The sequence below is a fragment of the Phragmites australis genome, chromosome 15 (genome assembly GCF_958298935.1).
Source record: "Phragmites australis chromosome 15, lpPhrAust1.1, whole genome shotgun sequence".
NCBI lineage: Eukaryota > Viridiplantae > Streptophyta > Magnoliopsida > Poales > Poaceae > Phragmites > Phragmites australis.
Window position 1 is genome coordinate 27,487,983 of NC_084935.1, and position 26,694 is coordinate 27,514,676.

Consider the following 26,694-nt stretch of genomic DNA (forward strand, 5'->3'; position numbering starts at 1 on the left):
GCTGTGTTGAAAAGGCTCCAGAGACCAGCCGGTGCACTCTAGCCAGATGGGTAAATATGTAAGAAAGGTTGTAGCTACTGCCAGTCGATAGAGGCCTAGCTTACGACATCAGCCCACGGAAGCGACATGACAAAAATGGCCGGCCTCTTGACGGCGACCAGGCAACGTTCAGTACGCATCTTATTACCAAACTACCTGGAGGGCATCAAAATGTGTAATTCAGTATCGAGTACCAGCAGCGATCAAACTCCTCGCTTTTTGGCAATCATGTTTTTATTTACCAGCAACAAAAAAAATGATTCACATACACAGATGGTGCAAAAAAGTTTAACCCAGCATGGATAACGGGGCAAAATTTTAGTCAGGGGCATGACTCAAGAGCAGGCAATTAAGCCAACTCAAAAGGAAAAGAAAAAGAAACTGCCCTTTGCTATATTTGGATTTTTCACAAAATGCACGGACTATAGCGTACAGTGATACGGAATGTTGCTGCAGGACCGAGAAGCTGCACAATCTGAGCCATTGGAGACGACTGCATTTGTGGGTAATCGACAAAATCCTCAAACCAGAAATGACTATTGACAAATCAATTTTGTCCTCCATCATTCCATCATTGATCAAAAATGTCATTCCGTCAATGGCGAGCACTGTATTTAGGTGGAAACTGTTGATTCCAAAAAGGCAAGCCGATTCTTAGTGAGAGATATCTTCTCCTCTGCCTCAGATGCTTTTTCACGAACTCCACGAACAATTTCTTCAGGGGCCTTTTCTACAAACTACACCACAAAAGAAGTACGTGATTCACAGGACATTAAAACATGTAGTTTGAACACTAGCACAGAGAACAAGAAAGTCATGTACATTTTGGGAATTGAGGCGAGTCAACAGAGCGTCATATTCTGACTGCATCTTAGAGAGGCGCTTAGAGAGGCGCTTAACCTCCTCAGACACATCAACCATATCGGCCAAAGGTAGATAGGCCTCCAAACCCTCATCAGCAACAATGTGAACCGACTGATTTGCATGGCCTGGTAATTGTGGATACAGATTGTTGTTGACAAACTGCATAAAGAAATATTGTACTTGAACAAGTTACAAGGGACCCACCTGGTGCTGATTCAGTAAAATGTACATTCTGAACGTCAAGCTTTGAAAGTAAAGCTAGGACCTGCTTCTCCTTCTGCATGAATACATAAAGGTTAAATTAATTCTTGCTGAGACTAGAGACATAAGGATACAACATTTGTAAAGCCACGGGTGTGCAACAAGAATCATAATGTAAATGTTTTAGTTGTAACTTCTAATACCAATTAAAGCCTTACAGGGTATCCGCAACATCAAAGATGCAGGACAGCTGTGAAAAGCGCTGAGCTCACCCAACTAAGGACTATGCGTATGTTTTTTTCCAGTAGCAACTTTGATTTGACTACTGAAATTGACCAAATAATCATTGCTTCTGCTACCAAAACATGCATATACACGTGCATGAAATTGCACCTCAAAATTGCTACATCAAAAGGTGATATAATAAGATGCTGTGAACTAAATGGGCCTGTGAACTTACCGATATGTATCCCAGGACATCTGCAGTAGCAACAATAGATGCTGATATCCGTTTAGCAGGCTCGACAGAATATTCTGCTCGAACATTTCTGATTCCTCTTATCTGTTTTTGTATTGCCGGTCAAATAAAATGGTTACCATAAACCGTAGCATCACTAGCAAAGTAAGATCATATAACCCAAGTGCAAATTTTACCAATGATTGCAAGTTCTGAAATCTTTTAATGGACCTCAAATCCTTAGGAAGGTCGATGGTGGGCCAGGGAGTAACCATAAGTGCTTGTTTTCTGTATGGAAATGCCTGAAATAAGAACAATAATGATATGCTACCGATGATGCTTATGGACATGACAGATGAACAATGTTATAAGTAAAAAATTAACAGTCATGTTCCACTACCTGCCATAGTTCTTCAGTGACAAAAGGCATGAAGGGATGCAGTAGCTTCAGTATGTTTTCGAACACATACAATAGAACACTTTGTGCTGTAGAAGAAGCTAAATCGTCACCCGAGTGATAGAGGCGTGTTTTGCTAGCTTCAATATACCTGAATGAGAATTAATTGGTGAATTCTTTGCATCAACAGATGAGAATTCTTTGTATCAACAAATGAAGCTAACTTCCATTTCTCGTATTTTAAATCCAGCATTTATCAACTAAAACAGTAATTTACTAAGATATACTAAGAAATACAGTGGTCTGGAAGATCTCATGTTACTCTATGTTGATGGTCATAATCTATATATTTATCCTGTTCTTGTAGAATCCTTGTTTCCAGACCACTGCCTGGTGAATTCTTTGCATCTACAGATGAGAACTCTTCGTATTTTCCTAGTTATCAAACTTCATTCGTAGTTATTCTGCCTCTTAGTCATTTTATGCTACAGTTATATCACCTTTTACTCGTTTGTCTTTATGTAGAATCCTTATGGATAGAACCCAATAGCATGGGTGGAGGCCCTTGTATCAAACCAGAGATAAGTTTTTAGTTCATGTATTACTCGTAGTGAAGAATGACCTCAATTCCCAGTTGGTAGCTGGTAACAAATCAACATTTAGATATAAGCCAAGTCCCAGACAAAAGCTACACATAAATTTTAGTTTGTGTCCCATCAGATATTCAGATCTGCATAGTTAAAGTGGGATGGAACCTGAAAATTTAGACGACCAGGTCTGTGTAATAAGAAATGAACATTATATGGGACCAAATATGAAGTTATTCTCTATTTTACATGGTGGGCATAAAGGATTTTTAGCAGTGTAGATCGAGTTCCCCAGGTCCCCTCTATCCCCAGGTCCATTACTGGAGGAATAAATATTGAATGGTCATCAAAGTAAGCAAGATCATTCTTGGGTTCTGCAAAATCTTACCAATCAGCAAAATCCCCCCAGAAGAAGTCATATATTTCTCTAGCAGCATCTCCAAAGAAAAACTTGTCATAGCTTGTGCTGACCTTATCAATGAGTTCGTGTAGTCCTGTAACCTGGATTATAGATGATGCTATTCATCAACAAACTGCAGAAAAAGCTAAATAAGTCATGATATTAATGGACTTACCACCCAGCATTCTGGCAATGGCAGTTTCTGAAGTGACGCTTCTGTGTCGAACTGGACAAGAGATGAAGAAGTATCAGCAAGAATTTAAAACACAGAACCAAATTTAGTAAATGCACCATGTGCAATTCGATATTCAGTGAGGAACCTTATTTGCTAACAAGACATCCCATGCAGAGACATCACTTTTATCAGGCAAATTCTGCAACAAAAATTTGCCTGCGTTCCATAGCTTGTTTGTGAAAGCTTTATTTGATGTCAACCTTTCTGTAGAGAGATTGAGGTCCTGAAGTGAAAAAGTGCATTAACAACACAGAAGCAAACAAACGTGATCACAAAGAAATGCCAAAAAAATACTTTATGGAAAAACAAACCTGGCCTGCAGTGCCCAAAGAAAGTGTAAATCTCAAAGCATCTGTCCCGTAGTCTTTGATGGTATCTAGGGGGTCAATGACATTCCCCAATGTTTTTGACATTTTTCGACCCTGTAATGCAGATTGTAATTTAGCATCTTCAGATGAACACAAAGTAAGGACTTAGGACCATGTCAAACAGACTTCACAATGGACCACCAATTGGTCTAACTGGTGACATCACATGCTCATCAGGACAAATGGTAATGATATGGTGAGGCCTGCTGCCATAGCATGTAACAGGATTTCTTTCAGGACCTCAGTCTTGAGGGAATGAATACATAGCATGAGCCCAACTGCTAGAGAGCAGTTATACAGTACATTAGCAGCCAAAACATGAGGCCCAGAGCCAAGTGCATCATTTGTGCAGCTAGGGTTCAGTTCAGGCTAAAAATCTAATCTTCAAGTAAGTTTGCCAGTTTTTTTATCTTCTGCTGGTCATGTCTGCAAAAGCTGTTTCCTTGTGAACCTCAAGGTGGGTAGCATGGGACAAACAGGCAATGACAGCAGCAAATAGCAGCTCCTAGAGTCCCAGTAATAATATAGTAACGATATCATATACAACATGCCTCCAAAAAAACGGATGTGTATTTTTCATAGAAGCTTATGGCTTACGAAGTTTGATCATGTTACATTCGCACTACAACAAAAGGTTAATTTTGATTATTCAACCCTCAAAACTACATAACGTAAACAAGTGATTAATGTGCCTCATCTCACCTCAGAGTCCCGGATAAGACCATGAAGATAGACATAAGAAAATGGTACAGATCCTGTAAACTCAATTCCCATCATGACCATTCGTGCAACCCAGAAGAACAAAATGTCATGGCTGTCGAAAAAACATAAGATCAAATATGGTAAGTGTAATAATAGAGCATCAATGCAAAGAAAAGCAAGTCAGCAACAACGCATATGTTACTCCACTGAGAAGAAAAGGTAAATTAAGATGTTGCCAAGCTAACAGACCCTGTCTCCAGAACAGTTGAAGGATAAAAATGCTTATAATCCTCCCTGGATAGATCTGGCCAACCAAGTGTGCTGAAAGGCCACAGAGCACTGCAGGGCAATAGCAACAAGTCAAAACTACAGAAACTGTGCTTTGTTGTTGTTGAACCTTTAGTACTTCATGTATAAAATATTTGTACTCCTGCCACTTACAGTTCTAAACAAGGTGAATATTCTAAAAGGGTCAGGTGCTAGGTGGATTGGCACCTGGCACCTAATCGCCATGGCAGGCTAGGCGACAATAAGGTACTAGGGCTAGGCTAGCACCTAAGCAGGTGAAGCACCCGCCTTTTAGAACAGTGTTCATACAAATAAGCTTCGTTCAATCAGTTACAGAGCAAAAGGAGAAAAGGTAATATAGTAGCTCAGACAGAACTCTAAACTTGGAGGCAATTAACAAGTTCAGTCTAGCCTTTTGACCAAATTGAAAGTTCTTGTGGAGTCTAGGACCATGAGCGCTACCACACAATGAGAATAACAATTCGTCTGCTTGTTGCAGCTGTGCATTACAGATACTACAAGCAAGGGGCTAAAAACAATTTAGAAGCATCGAGGGGGCAGATATTGGTGAGTTAAAAGCATTGCATGGTATAGCACCAAAGTTTCAGGAGAAAACTGGTGGTTTATATCTTTATAAATATAAGTAAAGTTGTATCCACAATGCAAGCCTGCAAGTAGTCCAAAATGTGTAGGGTCATAAAATCCGATGCTATTAGGGAGGGGGGCTACAACTTCGAAAACAATACAAGAAATGCAGACCTTGAGAACCAAGTATCAAGAACATCGGGATCTTGGTATATTTCAATTGATTTTCCATATTTTTCCTGAGCTTTTGCAAGTGCCTCCTCTTCAGTTCTAGCAACAATATAGTCTTCTTCACACTTTTTTCCAACAACATACCAAACCGGTATACGATGACCCCACCACAATTGTCTACTTATACACCAATCCTTTATGTTTGTTAACCAATGATTATATATCTGCAGCAGAAGCACACAGAAAAAGGAATTAAGTAGTGGCAAGGTTAACAGTTTCTGTAAAAATACATTCAACAGTCTTTTCCCAGCGCATAATGCTATGAGAGAACTATCTCTCTAAAGAGTAGAAGTGAAAGATTCATGCAATACCTTTTCAAATCTCTCTGGAAGAATGGTTAATTGCCCTTTTTCAACAGCATGGAGGGCCTTTTCAGCCAATGGCTCCATTGTGACAAACCATTGCTTACTAATCAAAGGCTCAATCACCTAGGATCAAACAGAAGTAGGTTCATCAAGCCCTATAGAAAACATCAATAGCGTACAAATATCACCAGGAACAGGAAAAAAGATCACACTTCACCACCCCGTTGAGATCTAGGAACTCGAAGCGTATGAGGTTCCTTCTTTACTGCCAAGTTAGTCTCAACAAGGTCAGACCACAACTTCTCTCGTGCCTCGAAACGGTCCATACCACTGAAAAAGGAGACGGGGAGTTAATACCAGAAATATGTTGTACATAGGCCAGAGCAAGGATTACTGTAGAAGTATTGCCCTTCCTTTCTCCATGTGCATTGGTTGAACCAAGTACTTAGTCTTTGTACATAGAAGGCAAATTCAAGTTACATGACAAAGAGAAGCATATATGGGCCTATAAGTAGATAAAAACTGAGACTGCATAAATGACGTAACATGGAATAGAAATTAGAAATTACAGAGGAAAATTGCAAGCGAACAGATAAATTCACACAATAATAAGAAAAGAAAAGTTTAGTTTGCGTGCAGGTTGGAAAGAAAAGAATACCTGTATAATCCAGCAACATCATTAAGTGTACCATCTTTGTTCATAACATTAAGAATTGGCAGCCCAAGCTTTCGAGCAATATGATAATCGTTATGATCATGTCCAGGGCTAATCTTCAGCACCCCTGTTCCAAATTCTGGATCAACATACTGTAAATCATAGAATCAATAGTTATTATTAACAGGAATCATGCAACTTGTATGGGATAGAGAAGGACACTTCTAAGGAAACCATTCATCTTTTACAACCTGAGGAAGGCTACACTGCGGCCCTTAAGCACTCCCTTCAAATATCTCTAGATCAAATTTGACCCAATTTCCAACATGACAGCATAAAACAAATGTTTCCGATTCAGTCATCCAGAGGTCAACCATAAATGAGGGCATATAAGCATGAAGTGTTTATAGAAAACATGCAGATCAAACAAAGATAGCCAGCTTGGGATGAAAAAGTTGGCATAAGTCAAAACTTAACCACGGAACAACATCAACAGCAGCTTTCTTGAATTCAAATCGCAGCAATGGCATAAATGAGAGAACACTAGAGCCCAGTTAATATGGTTTCTAGCCTTTTGCATAGCTTTGATTTGATTAATATTGCAAAAACCCTTTGTGAAATTGCTCGAAACATAAAGAATACTACATAGAACATTCAGTTTTGTACTTACCCGGTCAGCAATAATAGGGACATGTCTCCCAAATGTCAAGGGTACAATAGCTAATTTGCCAACATATTGTGCATAACGCTTATCCTGCATTGCCAGTTCACATATTAAACGTAAGATTTGTCACAAGATCAGCTGTTCAAGAAATAAATAACCTGGCACTGTTATAACATAGCCTGTAACAGAACACAAGAAAAAATTTAATGATTCTGCACAACACTGGAGAGCTCATACCTCTGGATTAACAGCAATTGCAACATCACCAAATAGAGTTTCAGGTCTAGTTGTTGCAATAGTCAGAAAATCATCCCTGCACCATAAGTATAAAAATCAAATATTTGTAAGCAATTTTCATCAATATACAGTGTCAATTGTGTTGCTTTTTTTCTTTTCTTTTTCTCAAATGCGCAGGAGAGTTGCGGTTCATTTCATTAAAGAGAAAGAGGTATTAACAGAGAACAACAACACGCCACAAACAAAATGAACAAAACGACCATATTTTGCTTGATTCCTCGTATAATAAGGCTAAAGATGAATTGTACTTCATGCAAAGATATTATCCAGAAAATGACCATATTTAAACATAACATCAAGGAAAAGAGAATCTGGTGGCAAACACAATCATGCATTTATGTATCATTGGTGTCATGTCCATTCACAATCGAATAATGATGAAATGTCTCGACACACTATCAATGATGTAATGAAAAGCACCTGGTTCCGCCAGCAACACGATACTTGATAAAGTACAAATTTCCAGGTTCTTCAGAGTATTCTACTTCCTGATTAGAAAAAACAGGTCAGAACCAAATCTTGAGTTGGCTCATGCAGAATTATCAACGATGTATTGATGTTTTGCAGCAGTTCTGTGAACTGTATCGAATTTCCATTTGGTTAAATTTAAATTAATATCTGCACAGATAGATGTGTAACTATTTGTAAAAAAAAAAAAGGCTAGTTTTTCACATACTAAATCGGATACTGCAGTTTGCAGGTTAGGTGACCAGTTGACCAAATAAGATCCTGTGAATGAAAATACAATTCGTTAACAACATTTACCAAAGTGACCCAAGGTAAAGCTAGTGCATATTCGAGACAAAAGCACAAGACTCCAAAAAAAATCCTAAATTTCTGTCTGGCAAGAGCACTGACAGCCAAAAAAAGATTTTGAATGATAAGCATGGACATCCTCGACATGAAAACACCCTAAGCATAACAAAGGGAACCATATGTGACACTAAAAAAAACATAGGTACAGTATGAACTGTCAATAACATGTGTTTTTTATCGGATAAATGCATGTTTTACTACATTGGATAGAACAAATGGTGCCTCCTTTCAATCTAGTTGCCATTTAGCGGAGATAGTTGTTCTGAACTTTTAATCAATAAATATGATCACCATTTGACAATGGTTAGACTGGATATCTTGTTAAACATAAAAATGAATGCTGTAAAGTGCAAATAGTTATAAGATTTTACCGCATAACATATAGCATATAAACCACTTTCTGTAAAAAATACGAGTAACAATAAGAGAGAACTTAGTTTTCTAGTACACACTAACAGCGGACACACTTATAGCGCAGTGGCATGACCGTCCGTCGAGAAGGTGCCCGCCCGGGCTCGAACCCTGGCGCCGCAGGTCGCTGTGCCCACCTCCTGTGCAACGGTGCGGAAGGGTCCCAGGCTGCCACGAGCAGCGCTGGTTGAGGTTCCCACCAGGCCTGGTTCGGTGGGCCCCAACTCTTAAGATAATGGTAGGGTGGACGTCTCTCACCCTAGTCGAGTTTTTTTTTTTTAGTACACACTAACAAGGCTCGGTTCATTATTTGCACGGGTCCAGAACCACACCCACACAGTTTTGGCTTAATGGTTTTTTTTCAACCAAGATATCCAATTATTCTAATTTAGAATGTTATGAAATTACTGAAGAAAGCAAGCCTAACTAGGAAGTCAAGAGTTTTCACATCCAGACCAGCATTCCACAATTTGCCTATCTTATCAGCAGTAAGCCAGTAACGAACGAAAAAATGTGTTCGATACATTTTGGGGTCAAAGCTTTAAACTTGTGGCAGGCAGGGATCTGGGAAACTTCTAAAAAATTTGTTGGAATTGATAATAGAAAAGCATGTAGAAGAAGTTACTAATCCATCCCAGCCCTACTTTAGAAGTGTATCTGTGTCTAGCTACAGCTAAATGTTCTGGCAGTGAAAATTTTTTGAGCTTATTTAGTAGTTAATCTACCAGCACTAAGTATGCTAATATAGTCGGCAAGAAATTATGGCCAAGCGAATTGTGTTGTACAACAGAAGATCTTTAGGAATAGAAGAGAAAATAGAAAAAGGGTATACTACATTCAACACAAAGATCAGTACACGATCATGCACACTTTCTCTTTTGTAATACCATGATAAAGTATTGTACCTTGATATATAAGCCCTTTATCATGAAGCCTAACGAATGCTTCAACAACCGCACCTATAAAACAGAACCACCAATACATCAGCTGTGCATATAACCATCAAGATCTGACATTCCGCTTGAGGGCACAATTTACCACCACTATAGTGTGCTCTATATCATACGATGATGACAACACCTATAAATGCTTCTTCTGCAAAGGCTAGGTCAAAGCAAGGCTCTAAAGGTCGGTAATCAGTATTCATTTGATCATCCATCTAGTAGTATTATACAGCCTAACCAGCCCAACTATGCAGCCTAACTGGTGATTAAGTGGTAAGTGGTAACATGTAGGGGCACCTGTTCCCTGCATCTATATGGCCTAGTAGACCTCTTTTTTTAGATCACTGGGAAAAGTCTACAAGTGTCCGTAAATCACTTAAGGTCTAAGGAAACTTCAGGTCTAGCCGATAGAAGATCAGAGTACTTTGGTTCACCATTCAAACTTTGTTCTCATTCATAAAAGTAAGCAGAAATGTCACACTAGGAAGCAGAGTTAGATACCCCAGACCATAATCATGATCCTGACTATATGCAAGTTACACAATACAATGGATGCATCATGCAACTGTGTTGCCTCATCAATATGATAATTTCAGGAGAAGATAGGGAACACAATAACTATAGATACGAAATCCTTTAGAATAAGGAAACAAGCTAGTAACTAGCCACTAAGATAATGACACAATAACACAGGCACTACTAAATGCAAATAGCATCATTTGAAATGGAAAATAACAGCTACACTTACGACTTAATTGTTCATCAAGAGTGAAACGTTCACGACTCCAATCACAAGATGCGCCCAATCGCCTAATCTGATTAGTGATAGTGCCCCCATATCTGTAAGGGAAACAGTGTTTAGAATGAAAACACATTGCTTTTGCACTTTTGCAGACAAACCATCTTTACAAAGACTTCCTGAATTCTAACCAATAAAAATCCTTCTGAAACTAATCGAACAATCATAATAATCTTCTATCGCAGGTTCACTCATTTCACAGTTTACTAGTTTAGAAGTACAATGAAGCATAATTGGTCATCCTGATGATAAGTATTAGGACATAGGAAACCCAACATCACTTGAGAGCGAGATATGAAGTAAACAATCAGAGTAATCAACAGCAAGGATAGCCTCAGATCAGCTAAGGCCATAGTTTTAAGTTGCATAAGGAAACACTCAAAAATTGGTCTAGAATTAGAGAAGGACTAACTTTTCTTTCCACTCCCAAACTTTTTTAGTGAACTCCTCTCGTGTCAGATCTGTCCTTTTGATGCCTTCAGCAGCTAACATCTTTTCCACGACCAACTGAAACATAAATGCAAAAAACTTAAATAGGAAATCCACAAATTACTTCACAAAGATTTTTTGAACTCGAAATGGAGTTTACATCAAATGTGCAACAAGATCTACAAACCTGAGTTGCAATCCCAGCATGGTCAGTCCCAGGTATCCAAAGTGCAGGTCTTCCTTTCATACGAAAATATCTAACCATTATATCCTGAGTCACTTAAATAAATGGTGATACTTTTAGTAAGAAAAATACCATAGGGCCAAACAATTGGAACGAAGCAAAACTGAGCCTTATCTACTTTCATACTACATGAGATCTATGCTACAAGGGTGTTGTATACACAGACATCTAGGAATCTAGAGTACATCAAATGAACTTAAACAGGTTGACTGTAACGTGACAGTTCAAACTTCTAGAGATTAGCTTTAGACAGGTTTTACAAATCACCTCTGCTTATTACAGCTAATTGCACCTAGTGGTCACTTTACTATCTAGTATCTATGAACCATTTCATTGATTCATTAAGAGAAATCAGTTGCCACTTGCCAGTGCAATTGAAAGATAGCATTGTCAAAGGTGTAACAAAAAATGAGAAAGGTGGCATGATAAAAGAACATATTAAATATAAGATTAATAATCATGAGAAGGTAATGAATGGATGATCTGCTGAATCTTAAGATCAATTGGTATGCACAATCAGATTATAGTTATTCAACAGAATAAACGCAATACAATTGGAATTTAATCATCCAACCTCAAGGGTGACAAACATAGCATGGCCCATATGCAGTGATCCGGTAACATTTGGAGGTGGCATTGGGATGACAAATGGATCTCCTCCACGGTCAAAGTTAGGCTTAAAGAATCCTTGAGATTCCCACCTAATAAAGCATGCAGTATAAGGAAAGTTTGTTGTAGCACAGAAAAAACTGTAGTGTATTACATCATGAACTCATAGTTCATTGGAACAAGAAAACAAGGCAACTTGCAAAACATTAAGCTCATAAATGTTTGTAAAGCAATGTTCAAGTACCATTTGTTTTATCGATTAGGACTATCATGTTTTCCACCCTTGCCGTCCTGCATGGGTGTGAATCAAACTACTGTGGCCCCTGCATGGCTTTGTTATCTGCATTGTCCTACTTTCCTAAGCGAGGATGGATGTCTGCATGTAAGTTCCGTTTTCCTAATGAGAGCTGGTTTTTACTGCAATTGAAAGTAGGTTGATTTATTTTGTGTTGTCCTAAACTACATGTTTCCAAAGTACCAACTAAGCTGCCATCTCTCAACTTATTGCTCATAGCAGGAGAACAGAAATGGGTTCAAGCATGCAATGCTCCCATGTAAGAGTAAGACATCAATGTATCAAAGGAAAGGAAGCTCACAAATATGAAATATTGAGTGAGCTACTATACTAAACCCCTGACAGTATTAGTTAGAACATCAGGACCTCTGCAAATTCCATGTGCCTTCTAATTTCCCATCTCTATCACAGTTCATTATAACCGCTAGCATAAATGGCCAAGAGCACCCAAATTGTCCTCACAAAGCGCTAACAATTGATAACCATCGAAGGGCCACTACCAAAAATCTACATTACAGAATCAAAGCATGTGTACATGCGCCAAATCACAGCTCAAATCAGCAACATCATACTTATCATGACTTCGTGAAAAAAGCATAAACGAACCAGCAAACACGCAAAAATTGCTCATAGACACGCGAAATTACCACTTGTAAATGCGCTCCTCATTGGTGAAGTCGAACGACTTGGCGACCTCCGGGGAGGTGAACACATCCCCCTCGGAGGCAATCGCTGCAACGGGGCCAACCCAAACAATCCAGTCAACGGACAATCCACTCTCGAACAACTAAAGCAACGAGACGAGCCCGCTGTTACCTGCACAGAACCTGCGGGCGGCGCAGCGCGAGCCCCACGCCGGGCGGCGGTGGGCGGAGAGGAGGAGCGGGTTGAGGCGGCGGAGGCAGGCGGAGGAGGAGGAGGAGAGGAGGGCGGAGGAGCCCGCGAGCGCCATTGGCGCGGCGCGCGGCCTCGGTGGGGATAAACCCTAGTAGGAGAGCAGGTGGGGATCGGCTGCGCTGCGAGGAAGGGGTTTGGATGTGGAAAAGGATAACGCGGGAGGATGGCGGTCCGTGGCTCCGTGCCCGTGGGGAAGCGGTTCACTTGTCTTTGGTTTTCGAATGCGATAAGATGGTATGGTATGAAATGATACAAGTAGGTAGGTAATTCAGTGACACAGAATATATTTAGTTGAATATATAAGATGATATATGAACATATTTAGTTAAATATATAGGATGATATACGAACGTGTTTAGTTATTTAAAAGTTATATATTTTATTCATATATAATTTAATTATTTTATAGAAATAATAATTTTTATATTTATTATTATAAACAAACTATGCTAACGAGTACTTAATCATTACTAATTTCAGTTAATTATAACTTAAGTTATCAATAATTATCACCGGTGAGCTTGTTGTGGCGCTCTTCTGCTGCATTTGGTGCTTCTTCGGCAATCACAATGCGGCTTTCAGCTTCTACAGCTTGGGCTCTTTCTTCTGCAAGTTGGACATGTAGGGTCTTCCCACTTTTGCTTCTTCGGCTCGACGAATGTATCTTCTTAACTCCGTTGTTTGTTGGTCATACAACGGTAAGGTCGCTTTCTCACATCCCTAAGCCTTTTAAGATCTGCATCCGTGCCATCCAAGTGGAGCGATTTTTCTCCACCGGAGGAAAGAACCTTATTGATGTACGACCGATGGACTTCTCGTAGATCTGGCACAGGTGCCACAGAGCTTTGCAAGCGACAACTTGGTAGGTGTTGACAAACCTAAACCCTATGGTGATCACACTTCATAGCTTCTTCTCTGTTAGTCCTCATTGGCTCTAATGTGGATGGTGACTCCACAGCATTAAGTGTCGTATTCTTCAAACTCCTTGATAATATACTCCGGTGTTTCATGATACCAAGTCTAGTCATGGTAATGTACTCTAAGAAGAGCTATATGGTTGTTGCTATCCAAACAAACATAAGCCTTTTGTAACATACACCCCCCATACACACTCGTATATTAGTACTAGTATTGGTCTATAGCTGCATAGCACTACTAAGATAATATAGTTTGTAGTTAAACAATAGATGCGGATATTCTATCTAGTTATATATATTGGTTTTGAAGCGTGAATTGCGTTGAATTTTCGTATCAGAGCTAAGCTGTCGTATCGCTAGTTGATCAAGGATTTTTGGTTTTCTTAGTAGGAGACACATTGATTTAACACTCTTATCATTTATATCATGCTTTTATCAGCAAGCTTCATTGACACCTTATATCATGCTTTTTGTCAGCAAAGCTATATTGCCACCCCTATTATTTGTATCATGTTATTATCAGCAAGCTATGTTCACACCCTCATATGTAATTTGTATCATCAACCTAAATATTCTTTGTATTTGACTCCAACGGCGCTAAAGCGCCCCTGGGTCACCCCCGTTCTTAAAACTTTATAATTCTAATCCCTGAATCAGACGCTGGTAAAATCAAGTCTTACAACAGGTGGTAACATAGTCATACAACAAAGGGAGTGGTGAAATAACTCCATCAAGCTAATCATACATAAATGATTATGCTAAGACCTACGAGAAACACAGTTCGCAACATCAGAGTGCACAGCTGGGCTAGTATGATGAACACATCACTCCACAGGCAACTCAGATGTGGACGCGACTGAGACCTACTCGTCAATCTCACCGCCCGCGTGAGTAAAGTACGGATCTTCTTCTGAAAACATGAGTAAGGGTGAGTACAAACGTACTCAGCGAGTCTCAACTCTTGCCCTATCACAAGGGGTATAAATGCATGCATATGGTATAGACAATGGTAAAGCTGTAAGGTTAACTTTTGTGAAAAATGTTGAGTTTACACATGCCTAAGGGTTCATTTTTGTAAGACGGGTTTTGTGGAAACAACATATCATCATTATTAAGAGAAGGGGGTTTCGGCTGTGGTGGAAGGTCGCTAGGGTCCAAGTTTTATTATTGCCAGACACTCTGTCCGCAGCAACTCACGACACACTGCCAAACCTATTTCCCAAAAACAGGGACACCTTGCCCACTCACACTCCAAGGAAACACACGCATCCCAAGCTAGTTGTTGTGATCGAATCATAGTTTGTCCATGACTGGCATAGCTATTCGAATGGTTTTACTTCTGCAGAGTGATATACTTTACCCACAAGCTGAATTTGGCAACATACCACTATCACGACAGTGCGGCTCAACAAAGCCATTACCCGCTCAATCATCATCTCACTAGCCATCTACGGGAGCTAACTAGGGGTTCTTGACATTTAACTATGCCTCCAATCGGGTCGCCAAACCTGCACCTGCTTGCACTTGCTCCATGGCATCCCGTTGCACTGCTGCCTCCGGACGACCAGTAGACTTGCATCTCCACCATATACAGGATCGAGTGAATGTATGGTGAAGACTAGGTAGGATGTCACACCAACTCAATCCTTAACCGAGCAAAGATAAACATCTCCACACTAAGGCTGTCACACAGACATCACTTATACATCCAAGGCATTCCTGATGGGAATCTTGATTTGCCCAGCTCTAAAAGATTCTCATTTGTTATCATTATCCAGTGAACCTTTCCATCCCTAACAACTCACAAAATATCAAGCACCAAGTCTCACCCATTTCATAAAACTAAATGTGATTACTCATGAAGTAATAATAAAGATTATAACCCTAAGCATACTAGTACAAGGCGTTTCGTCTTAGCATAAATAAAATAGCCAAGACGAAGGTCCTAGGGTTACCAAGATTTATACTCAGGTTGATAACAATTAGGCTGGCCAATCTACAATAGGTCATAACTAGATCAATAGTTTTAATTAAATCGACAAGTAATATTTCATGCAGTTATTTAGTGAAAAACGGTTGCTACGGGTTGTGGTGATAAAATCTAGGTTCAATATGATTAATGAGGGAAATAGATTGGAACTTTCCTTCGTTGAAGTCCTCGAGGGGATCCTTCTCGAAATCTTGCGCTCTTGGCTCGTCCTCCTACTCCTCAAACTCTCTAGTCTCTAAAACGCAGGCACACCAACAACACAAACACACAAATAAATACAAATAAAATATACATAAATTTAAAATAAATATAAAACTGATGGGAAATGATAAGATTTGAATTTAGATGAATATTAGTGGAAGAATCGTAGAAATCGGATTTAAGACGAAGGAGATATGAGCTTTGGAAGCTACCCAGCAAATTAAGACGGGAAAAACAAAAGGGGAGAATATTCCTCAGAAAAAGGATTTTTAGAAAAAGATATAGTTTATTGTGCTAGGGTACTATTCATTTTGGGTCATTTACTATGCATCTAGGCTTTTACTGTGCGAACGAGCTGCAGATCTATGTTGGGCTGGGCTACTGTTTACTTGGGATGCGCGGGCCGCTCGGGTTTGCAGGCCACTGGGCCATGGCGATCCAATCTAGCCCACAGGAGAACGGCGCCCAGCCGAACAAGTACCAAGTGGCGCTACCGCTTGGCCGTCGGCTCACGGCGGCAGACTCGTCGGCGCATCGCCAGAATGGCCTTCCCGACCACTGTTCTCAACAGCGACAATACCGGGAGCAAACCAGAGATGATGGAAATCCATTTAGGGGGTTCTCGAGCTATGGAGAGGGGCGAAGGCAAGCCGGTGGCAAGCCACCATTGCCGCAGGCCACCGAGCCCATGGGGAGCTCGATGGAGGGCGAGGGAGAGGGAGAGGAGGATAAGCGGGGGAGAGGTTGACAGTGGTACTTGGGGTGCTCTAGGTGGTTGGATGGCAGAGGAGTCGGGGCGGTGGAGGAGATCGAGAGTGAGGGGCAGTCGGAGCTCGTTGGTGGGAAAAAAGAGAGGAGAAGGAGGGTGACTACCTTGCTTGGGGAATTTGGCGGGTTGGGAAGGGCGGTGGCTCGATTGGGACTTAAATAGGTGGAGGAGGGAGGTCGCCCACGGTAATTGTCTGGTAAACGCGGTGGACGCGCAAGCGTGGCATGCAGCTTTGGTCGAGGGTGGGGCTGGCGTCAACTCTCACCAGTGTTGGAGGTGACCTCGCGTGCGTGCTAGCACAGGGAACACGAGAGAGAGGTGGGAGGAGAGACAAGGGTGGTGGTTTGCGCGGGTGCTTTGCGGTCGTCTCTGGCTCTGTGTTGACGACCTCACAGGGAGGGGCAGGGAGACAAGGCGGCGAGGGCGGCACAACAACTAGCTATGATGACAGTTGTTTGTCAGTCTCGGGGCGTGCGGGGAGCAGAAGAGTCTGGTGTAACATGTGTGCGATGCAAGGAGGAAGGAGATGATGGCGGGCTGGACTAGTGTAAGCAGACACAGGAGAGAGGGAGAGAGCGGGGATGGGCTGGGCTGAGAGGGAGAAAATGGGTCGGTGGAAGAAAACGGGCCAATCGGGGAAAAGGAAAAAGAAAGGATGGGCTGGCTGAGAGAAAAAGATGGATTGAGCCTGAGAAGAAAAGGAAAAAGGTTTTGACTTTTGGAATTGATTTGGAAATGTTTTGAACTGATTTCTTTTGAACAAAATTTGAAATTCGATTTTTCTGAAAACTGGGATGTTACAGTCGCCCACAATATCATAAACCTGCTCTAGGTTTACACATGTCAGTTAGATAGTTTGAGACACTTCCATATGGGGCCATCTAGGGAGCCGGTTGATTACTCCCATGGGGCGTATATTACTTAAATAATGAGTTGAGGACCAATCAAACCGCTCGGTAATGGATCACAACAAAATGTTTTAACGGGACCAAGTTTGATATACTTGCTTACAAATAAGAGCCTGTCAGCTGCTGCTCTCATATATCTCGCAATATACACTCAAACACCATACACTAATATTAGTATACATCAACATTACTATAGTTAGCTGCGCTAAAAAAAAACATTACTATAGTTAGCTGCGCTAAAAAAAACATTACTATAGTTGTAAGTGGGGGGGGGGGGGGTCTTCGAGCATCAGACTACGTTAGATTTCCTTGGGTGCCATATTGCTAGTTGACAAGGGAATTTCAACATTCTTACAAAAGAAGCAAGCTGTGTTCACACCGTGTTAATACATCATATTCTTATCAATGCTTTTTATCTGTTATTTTCCAGTATTTTTAATACTTTGTTACACATTGTTATTCACAAAAATACATTTGAAGTTATAATTTTATAGAGCAGAAATATAGATGGTTCACGCTATCCATAAATAATCATCAGTCTTTAATTTAGTAATTTTACCCCCAAAAAAAATCATTATTTGTCACTCAAAAGACTGCTATTTTGATTATATATTCCACTCGTGTCAATGGCACATGAGTCAGAGTGGCAAACGACTGAAACCTACCCTTTGGAGTGGCAAAATAGCAAATAAGATGGTAACATGAACAAAAATGTTGATTATATAAATAGAGGTCTGATTTGGCACAGCTGAAACTTATGTGTCTTTTTGGAAAACTACTTATATGAAAAGCTATTTATAGCTTCTAAGAAAAACGGTTAGCTTATAGGTTTAATTTTTAGGCTCTTAGCACACCAGTTTTTTAGAAAAATCGATCTTAACCAGCTTATCAGCTTTTAGTTCATTTCAGAGAAGCCAGCTTACCAGAAAAGCAATAAACCAGCAATAAGTTTAACGTTTATTTTAACTTATTAACTTTTTTGAGAAGCAGAGACTGCTGACAAGCAGAAACAAAGGACATAACTATGTTATTGTGATAAACAACTGTTGTCTGATTTAATTCACAAACTTGGAGTTTATGCACCAAGTACAAACACAAAATTGCTAAAATCTACCATGCCATAGTTGATACTTGATACTAGAATTTGTATAAGGCTCAAAGCACATTATTACCCTATGATGGCACACAACAGTGCTATATTAGCATGGCTAGAGATTAACATTGTAAACTGTGTTTCTTTAAAGGAACTAGGGATAACCATGTACTTCTAAGAAAATACATTGTTGCTCAAGGTTCGCGGTCTTGATCTTTTTTCCCTTCTTATTTGACAAGATTGAATTTGTATGTTTAGCTAGTACTACAATTTGAAAATAAGCGTGCTAAATGTGCATAACGTTTTTATAATTTTTTTATCCAGTCATACAAGTATTTTTTTGGAGGAAGTAACTCTTTGTATCGAATATATGCCGTATAGGGTTTTTGAGAGGCAAAAGAAAGTCCTAAAGAACAGTGAGCCAAAATGATTGCGTTTGCCGGGAGTCGAACCCGGGTCTATTGCTTGGAAGGCAATTATCCTAACCGTTGGACTACAAACGCCTTGCTGATACTTTCTTTCTATAATAAGAATTATAAATAATTATCTTTTCCACACGCTCCGATAACCCAGCGCAACGATGATCGAAACCGTGGACAAGTGGTCTTCCTCGCTCGGCTTCCCGCTCCACGCCATGGTCGCCTCCCTCCTCCGCCTCTCCCGCCCCCGCCGCGCGCTCCTCCCCCTCTCCTCCCTCCGCCCCCCGCTCTCCACCCAGCCCCACGCCTCGACCCCGTCCCCTACCCCTTCCTCCGCCCGCGGCCTCCCGCGTTTCATCTCCTTCCTCGCCGCCACCGCCGTGGCCTCCGTGGGAACAACTGTCGCCCTCTGCGACTCCGGCCTCGACCACCGGTGCCGCCCTCATCTAATCACATCACAATTGCTTCTGTTCCGTCACTCGCGCAGTTGAGGTTTAGCTGAGTTGACCCGCCGCGCCTTGTCTGCCTGGTTTGCTTTGGCTCAGGGCCGGGGGCAAGGAGAGCACCGAGCTGGTGGTACGCGGGGAGCGCAAGGTCGTGCCGCAGGAGTTCATCAACGAGCTCGCGTCATTCCTCGGGGTGAGTTCGATGATCGGGTCGTCGTTGCCTTCAGTTTGCGGGCCGCGATGGTCATGTGTCAAGTGTTCGATGTTTGTGCTGGTGGGTGAGTGGACGACTGATCGAGTGTATATGTGGATGTGTGTGGGTTTTGCAGGAGAATCTGACGGTGGACTACGAGGAGAGGACCTTCCATGGCACGCCACAGAACAGCTTCCACAAGGCGGCCAACGTGCCTGATGTCGTCGTGTTCCCAAGGTGATGCAACTATCTCTTTTGTTGAAATGAAGCTTCAGAAGAGAAAGTAATCAAGTGCTTGCCTATAATAGGTTGTCGTGCCAGACCTTACAAATTCATGTATCTGCACTTGATAGTATTGGAATGTGCTGAACCTGTTTCGTATCTCGGTCATGTCTTTATCGAATGATCCTTTTATGGTAATGCTGTAATGCCTTCATCATCAAATTGCAGCTCGCAGGATGAGGTACAAAAGATTGTGATGGCCTGTAACAAGTACAAGGTATGTTTTTCTTCTTATCAAGTCATTAGTGCAAATAATTAAGGAGGATAGAGAAAACACCATCTGTACTTACCCGTCAGGGAGAATTATTGCGTTAGATTTTACCATGTTTTGACAGTTTCCAGGACAGTCCCATAACCACTAAGCTGTTGACTATATTTCAAACTAGTTATATTATCTGTTTCAAATATGTGTGTTTGGTGTTGCTCTGAGTGATCGCTAATCACATGTCATTAGTGCATAACTGAACTTATAACTGAACTTTCTCAAGTTCTGCATGCTGGAGTTGTTATATATTTTTGTTATAGAATGCAACAGTATCCTGTGTAGAAACATAGAAATTGACTTTTCCTAGGACAAGCACAAGCTATGCTGTCATTCCACAAATAGAGAAATGAATTTTCATATATTCTATAAATGAGGTTCCTTAGCTTGATTGCTGGTTTTCTTGCTACAGGCTGAATAACAATTAAGAAGCAGGCAGTTTGCATGTCTTACAAATTCTGATTTGCACAGTGAAATTTCATGTATAAAGGTTGTGTCATGGATCTAATTTACGTTCTTTTTCCTTGTGCTAAGGTTCCAATTGTACCATATGGTGGGGCTACCTCACTTGAGGGTCACACACTGGCACCTCATGGTGGTGTTTGCATTGACATGTCTTTGATGAAGGTAGACATTGAGCAATATAATTTAAACCATATAGCTATAACTAAATGCTAATAATGATATGAAAACGATGTATTTGCCAATGAGCTAAAACTGTATGCTAATACTTAAAAAAAGCGCTAGGGTGTTTGGTCCACCTCTTTTTTACTTTTTGTTATGCCAAACAATTTCTTAGCAGTGAGTCAGTGATATTGACAGGTGTTTTTTTAAAAAAAATAACCAACGCTGGATACGAAGATATTTATCTGTTAATTTTCCGTTCTTCTACTCTGTGGTGTGGTTCATCATGCCATAAACTCTTGACAGAAAATCAAATCCCTGCATGTCGAGGATATGGATGTAGTTGTTGAAGCCGGAGTTGGATGGATTGAGCTTAATGAATACCTGAAGCCCTATGGCCTCTTTTTCCCTCTTGATCCAGGAAAGCTCCTTGTTCCTCGTTCATTAAAAAATAATAATCTAATTTCGTATGCTCATTATTTTGTTCAAGACACCCTGTTACGAACTCCTGAATAAATCGCTCAATGTAGAATTGCGTACAATTTAACTTGATTGCAGTTGATCAGCCATAATTCTCTATGTATTTGTGTAAGTTCATTGTATCATCTAGAAACTCAACTCTTAATTAGTAGTTGTCTGGAAGTCTTGATTGAGGTATTAGTAGAATGCAGTTATATTCATTAATTCCACTTTTGCTATTATTTCCTTTAAGTCTATAAAATAATATATATGTTTAATTCCCAGTATCATGATCTGGAGGTATCAGTAGAGCCCTAATCATATCTGGAAGTTAAATAATCATGTTAAATTCTACATGCTTCCCAAACTCAGCACTTGTGTGATTTAAGCTTGGTTCTTTAGCTCAAATAAATTAATCTGATTTGCAGGGCCTGGGGCCACCATTGGAGGAATGTGTGCTACTCGCTGCTCTGGTTCATTAGCTGTGAGGTAATTATCTGTTTATCCTTATATTTTCAGGCTATTGTCAAGGTTCTACAGTACAACCATAAACTGTCATAAAAAAGGAATGTGCAAACATAAGCCATATGTCAGTGCATATATTTATTTGCTAGCTTTTTATAATTACTAAACATAAGCCATATGTCAGTGCATATATTTATTTGCTAGCTTTTTATAATTATTGTTAAATGGTTTTTATGGTTTCCTTCCTAGATTGTAGGTATGGAACAATGCGGGATAATGTAATTAATCTTAAGGTATTTTTCCACCTGTCCTCAACAAAACTATTTTGCATTAGCTTCACATACAAATAGTAAATTCTTCTTGGTATTGCAGGCTGTTTTACCAAATGGCGATGTTGTCAAGACAGGCTCCCGGGCTCGAAAGAGTGCAGCTGGGTATGCAGGACACTCTCCTGATTGTTTGAGTTACAAAAGCTTGTATTTTTGGAAGTGAATAATATTTTCAGTGTTTGGTGCTTGCTTTATCCATATATGTGTTCTATACACATCTTATTTAATTCTTGCCATCATGTTTTGCAACTTTCTTTACCTCTGCTTTTTTGAATGTCAGGTATGACCTTGCTCGTTTGATCATTGGGAGTGAAGGAACTTTGGGTGTAATTACAGAAGTGACTTTACGACTTCAAAAGCTTCCATCTCATTCTGCGGTGAGTATTTTGTTTTGATTTAGTCAATATCAGATTTAATGTTTTGCTAGCAGTGTGAACTTGTTTGTATAGACTTGGATCTCAACATATTGCTGTGTAGGATACCCACCCTTAATGTACCACATTGATTATTTTGGAAAAATTTCCATTCTCTTTAACGAGAAACACCTTCTCCATGTTATGACATACAACTGTTGTCTTGCATCTTCAGAAAGATTGTATGCAAGCACTTAAATAGAAGACAAAACCCTCAGCCTTATTGTCTCTGCTATTTTAGGTTGCAATGTGCAATTTTCAAACAATTAAGGATGCTGCTGATGTTGCTATTGCAACCATGCTTTCTGGGATACAGGTATGTCTTCTCCCTACTGATTTTCTTTCTTTACAATGACCATTTGAAGCGCAGGTGTGAAATATTTGATCTCCTGTGATTCGTATGGAGTGAATGTGCATGCCTCTAACTCCATGTTTGTGCATGTGATGTAATATGCTTGTTGCAAGTCAACTGGTTGCATATCATGGTCATGGTCTTTGAATTATTGTTTGGCCTTTTGTAGGTGGTAGGTTAACATTGAAAATTTAAATGCATTTTACAACTCGTATCTATGTGCATCAGTGGGCAATCCTGTAAGGTTTTTGCAGGTCTCCAATACTTATGTTTTCTGCGTGACTAGGTTTCAAGAGTGGAATTGTTGGATGAGGTTCAGATAAGGGCAATAAACATGGCAAATGGTAAAAACTTGTCTGAAGTGCCAACCTTGATGTTTGAATTCATAGGGACAGGTAACACAAGTTATTATATTATCAGTTATAGTGTTATACTGCATTATGCATCTATTGTGGCAATACTCATTCCTCGCAGATGAATCTATTTTAATAAAAACTGGCACATGAACTTAGTCAGATGAATAAGAGGCTTTTTATGTAGCCAAGGCGGTTCAAAGTCTGCTATGTGCAATCACCAACCACACAAAATGTTTATCATCACAATTCTTGCCACACCTCAGAAATTTGTAAGAGTTATATTCTTCATCTGCTTACAGCTTGTGAATTTGAACTTATTTGTGATCAATAATAGTGGTTAAAGATTAAAGAATGATAACATAGATCCTGTCGTGTCAATATGCTTGCTTCTGTTCTTTACAATCTCAATTAGCGAAGGTTTACTCTTGCAGTTTAGGTTCCGTGCACACATAATTCTCTAATAAACAAAATTCAGTCTGTGCACGGTACACTCTACTGTTGAGACAACTTTTTTGGAACATTATATCTGATAAAAAAAATGAGTGGTATTTTTCAATATTTGTTTTGTGAAGTTGATTTGATAACATCCAGTATTACTATATGATTGCTTGTATTTTCACAAGATATCATTCCGTAGCTCGCTAGCTTGTGATGTTTGTTAATTGCTATCTTCGGGAAAAGACCAGCATATATCCAGTAATATACTTTAGTGGTTTCTGGAAAGTGCCAATTAGAAACTCTTTTGAGCTGTCAAAACTTATCAAGTTGCAGCTGTTCTTTCAGCCTGTATTCAAGAACTGACTACTTTCTTTTCTTTGTTAACATCTTCCCCTTGCGGATATCCAGAAGCATACGCACTTGAACAAACACTCTTGGTTCAAAAAATTGTCGCAGAACACCATGGATCAGATTTTGTTTTTGTTGAGGAGCCAGATGCTAAAGCGGAATTATGGAAGGTCAGCAGAACTTTTTATCTGAAGAGCAGCATATTCTCCACTATCCAATGTCTTTTGGTGCTACGTGATCTTTCATGCACATAAACATTATGTGCAGAATGAATTTGCTTCCACTTAATTGTAGATGATAGTAGCACCAATGCAAATGATCTATGTTTTTGAAATATATTTGTAACAATGCTCAACCCTTTAAGTGCAGATCAGGAAGGAGGCACTTTGGGCTAGTTTTGCTATGAAACCTGATCATGAAGCTATGATAACGGTTTGTTTTCTTACTACTTGTTAATACATATAGATGTCATCGCCATAGCCCGGAGTGACATCTAGTATTGTGTATCATGTGCCTTAATGTTTGTTTCCTCACTTGTAAGTCTTTCTGCATAAAAAATGACCACAAGTGTGATCCCAAAATAAGTACTATATTTTTAGCTACCGAGCGTACCCTCAGTTATGTGACCCTGACCCTTGTTTGAATAAGAAAAGACATTTTTCTCATTAGCAATTTTTATCACCTATTCCTATGCTTGTGTAGTTTGTCCAAAAGGTCATTGTGATCGTGGCGACCTTAAACGGTGTCAGTTAACAATGCATGAGCTGTAATGAGTCTCGTATCACCACCCTACTTGTTGTTCGTGCAGGATGTTTGCGTTCCTCTGTCCAGACTTGCCGAATGCATATCTGCATCAAAGCGACTGCTTGATGCATCACTATTGACTTGGTATGCATTTCCTCTCACAATTTCTCCTTGGCTTTATTTTGCTAATGCAAGAGATGGAATAATAACATTATCTTTTCATAGCTTCAGTAAGACAGGAATATATCCTAGGACTTCTCTCTCTTTTCTTTATTTTCGAGGACCGGACATTTATCTCTGATATATTTATGTTTCCAGTCTGGTTATCGCTCATGCTGGTGATGGAAATTTCCATACAATTATCCTATTTGATCCAAGTCAGGAAGACCAAAGAAAAGAAGCAGAGAGACTAAACCATTTCATGGTTCATACAGCTCTGTCTATGGAAGGTACAAATAGTATACTTCTCATCAATGGAATGTCTTGGAACAACTTTCTGATCTAAAGTTGTCTCATTATTAGATAGCGTTCATAACATATACGATTTTTCTTTCTGTTTTATCCCTTCGTGTGAGAGATTTGATCATTGTATAATCTTGAAGTGCATGAAAATATTATTGGTGACTGTGGTACCTAACAGGTACATGCACAGGAGAGCACGGTGTTGGTACAGGGAAAATGAAGGCAAGTGTCTGTCTATCGCCTGCTTTGTTTACGGCTTTTTTACAGATGCAAAAGCTTACTAATATCACTGATATTTTCCCCTAAGCGATAGCATAAGAACTGATGGGCGCGAACCACTTTTTGTTAAGATCGGAAGGTTAACATGAAGCACATGATTGACCATTAGACATTCAGTCCATTGCAACCAACATTTATAGGAGAAGTATACAGAACCTATATGCTTTAGATACCCAGTTGTAGTTTGTTTAGAATTTCCTCATAAAACATTATTCTTATCTTGCTGGTGGCCATTATCGCCTCATTATTGATGAATAATAACTTTTGTTGCAGTACCTCGAGAAGGAGTTGGGGATCGAGTCACTCAGGACCATGAAAAGGATAAAGGCCGCGTTGGATCCCAACAACATCATGAATCCGGGGAAGCTGATTCCACCTCATGTCTGCATATGACGCTCTGAATCGCAACCCGACTGGAGGACTTCCATGAGTGGACTTGATTGTCCAAGCTTAGTGGCTAAAGGCGTGTCGCAATGCTGCCCGTAAGTGCAATGCGTCGAGCTGCTCCGGACTGTAGTATGATACTATATGCGTTGGAGGGAAATACACGTAGGCATCACGTCACAATTTTACTGGTAAAAAACCGAAATGCTTCAGGGTGATGAAATAATGGAGCAGAACATTACGTCATTATTCTCTTGATGTCGTTTTAACAGGAGAAACCAATCTAGAAGTATGTATTGATCTCATTCACCTGGCAACGACAACGAACGTGCATACAGATTCTTTTGATCTCCCGGGAGGCACGGAAGCACAAGAGACAACTGATGCTGTGAGATGGTACTGGGAATTTACCCACTTGCAGTTAAGAGAAATATCGTGTTACCGAAAAAAATCAAGAGAAATATTTCAAAGAGCCGAACGCTAATATTATGAGCAGGAACAAATGGTACATCTTATAGTGTGACTGTAGAAATGTGGGAATGCAAGGACCAAAAACTCTCAGTTGAACTAAAAATACACTTTCATCTACTTAAACTGAGAGTAAATCACGACAAAACTTCTGAATGCATTAAAATAGTGACCTAAAACAACTTTTCGGTTACCTACTAGCATCCTTTGAGAAGATATTCAGAGATAGGAATAAATGGTCTCTATCCATCTCCTGATTACTCTCCATTCTTCGAACCAGAAACTCATTAGTCCGTGATGATGCAACGGACACTTACTGCTCTATTTGTATCCTCTGTATGGTATACCTCAAAGCTATAGAGATTGTTCACTAA

General features: G+C 40.0%; 2 protein-coding genes and 1 non-coding gene across 6 annotated transcripts; 1 reads left to right on the plus strand and 2 right to left on the minus strand.

The window, feature by feature from the left end:
- Positions 1 to 248: 248 nt before the first annotated feature.
- Positions 249 to 12,931, minus strand: LOC133892334 (valine--tRNA ligase, chloroplastic/mitochondrial 2). Of its 3 annotated transcripts, XM_062333035.1 has the most exons (27): positions 12,639 to 12,931; positions 12,470 to 12,554; positions 11,493 to 11,619; positions 10,862 to 10,945; positions 10,658 to 10,752; positions 10,195 to 10,286; positions 9,408 to 9,461; positions 7,952 to 8,004; positions 7,696 to 7,763; positions 7,216 to 7,291; positions 6,985 to 7,068; positions 6,318 to 6,466; positions 5,872 to 5,989; positions 5,666 to 5,782; positions 5,298 to 5,518; positions 4,500 to 4,589; positions 4,251 to 4,362; positions 3,492 to 3,602; positions 3,266 to 3,403; positions 3,121 to 3,171; positions 2,934 to 3,046; positions 1,962 to 2,109; positions 1,759 to 1,863; positions 1,565 to 1,666; positions 1,108 to 1,180; positions 862 to 1,028; positions 249 to 776 (listed from the first exon to the last, which is right to left on the minus strand). In XM_062333035.1, exons 1-27 carry the CDS (start codon positions 12,772 to 12,774, stop codon positions 654 to 656), a joined length of 2,892 nt encoding a protein of 963 aa, XP_062189019.1. In that variant the 5' UTR covers positions 12,775 to 12,931; the 3' UTR covers positions 249 to 653. The 3 variants fall into 3 exon arrangements, with proteins under 3 accessions (XP_062189019.1, XP_062189020.1, XP_062189022.1); XM_062333036.1 differs by lacking the exons at positions 12,470 to 12,554; positions 12,639 to 12,931 and having other exon boundaries at positions 10,862 to 10,953; XM_062333038.1 differs by lacking the exons at positions 249 to 776; positions 862 to 1,028; positions 1,108 to 1,180 and having other exon boundaries at positions 1,759 to 1,849.
- A 6,097-nt stretch (positions 12,932 to 19,028) lies between these two features.
- On the minus strand, positions 19,029 to 19,100 carry TRNAG-UCC (transfer RNA glycine (anticodon UCC)). The gene has a single exon. It is a non-coding gene; the product is annotated as a tRNA-Gly (tRNA).
- Positions 19,101 to 19,171: 71 nt separating this feature from the next.
- On the plus strand, positions 19,172 to 26,175 carry LOC133891992 (D-lactate dehydrogenase [cytochrome], mitochondrial-like). Of its 2 annotated transcripts, XM_062332728.1 has the most exons (18): positions 19,172 to 19,449; positions 19,562 to 19,655; positions 19,792 to 19,892; positions 20,106 to 20,154; positions 20,734 to 20,826; positions 21,130 to 21,241; positions 21,708 to 21,771; positions 22,004 to 22,040; positions 22,120 to 22,181; positions 22,357 to 22,453; positions 22,731 to 22,805; positions 23,128 to 23,236; positions 24,044 to 24,153; positions 24,353 to 24,415; positions 24,792 to 24,871; positions 25,046 to 25,176; positions 25,368 to 25,411; positions 25,742 to 26,175. In XM_062332728.1, exons 1-18 carry the CDS (start codon positions 19,178 to 19,180, stop codon positions 25,859 to 25,861), a joined length of 1,713 nt encoding a protein of 570 aa, XP_062188712.1. In that variant the 5' UTR covers positions 19,172 to 19,177; the 3' UTR covers positions 25,862 to 26,175. The 2 variants fall into 2 exon arrangements, with proteins under 2 accessions (XP_062188712.1, XP_062188713.1); XM_062332729.1 differs by lacking the exon at positions 20,734 to 20,826.
- Positions 26,176 to 26,694: the final 519 nt, after the last annotated feature.

What these genes read in the sequence shown, in the direction of transcription:
- LOC133891992 (XM_062332728.1), top strand. Translation starts at nt 19,178, where the DNA reads ATGATCGAAACCGTGGACAAGTGGTCTTCCTCGCTCGGCTTCCCGCTC. An exon ending in GACTCCGGCCTCGACCACCG is followed by an intron (nt 19,450 to 19,561) that starts GTGCCGCCCTCA and finishes GCTTTGGCTCAG; the next exon opens with GGCCGGGGGCAAGGAGAGCA. An exon ending in TGGCCTGTAACAAGTACAAG is followed by an intron (nt 20,155 to 20,733) that starts GTATGTTTTTCT and finishes CCTTGTGCTAAG; the next exon opens with GTTCCAATTGTACCATATGG.
- LOC133892334 (XM_062333035.1), bottom strand. Translation starts at nt 12,774, where the DNA reads ATGGCGCTCGCGGGCTCCTCCGCCCTCCTCTCCTCCTCCTCCTCCGCC. An exon ending in TCAACTGTTCTGGAGACAGG is followed by an intron (nt 4,363 to 4,499) that starts GTCTGTTAGCTT and finishes TTTTTTCGACAG; the next exon opens with CCATGACATTTTGTTCTTCT. An exon ending in GTCTTATCCGGGACTCTGAG is followed by an intron (nt 3,603 to 4,250) that starts GTGAGATGAGGC and finishes TCTGCATTACAG; the next exon opens with GGTCGAAAAATGTCAAAAAC.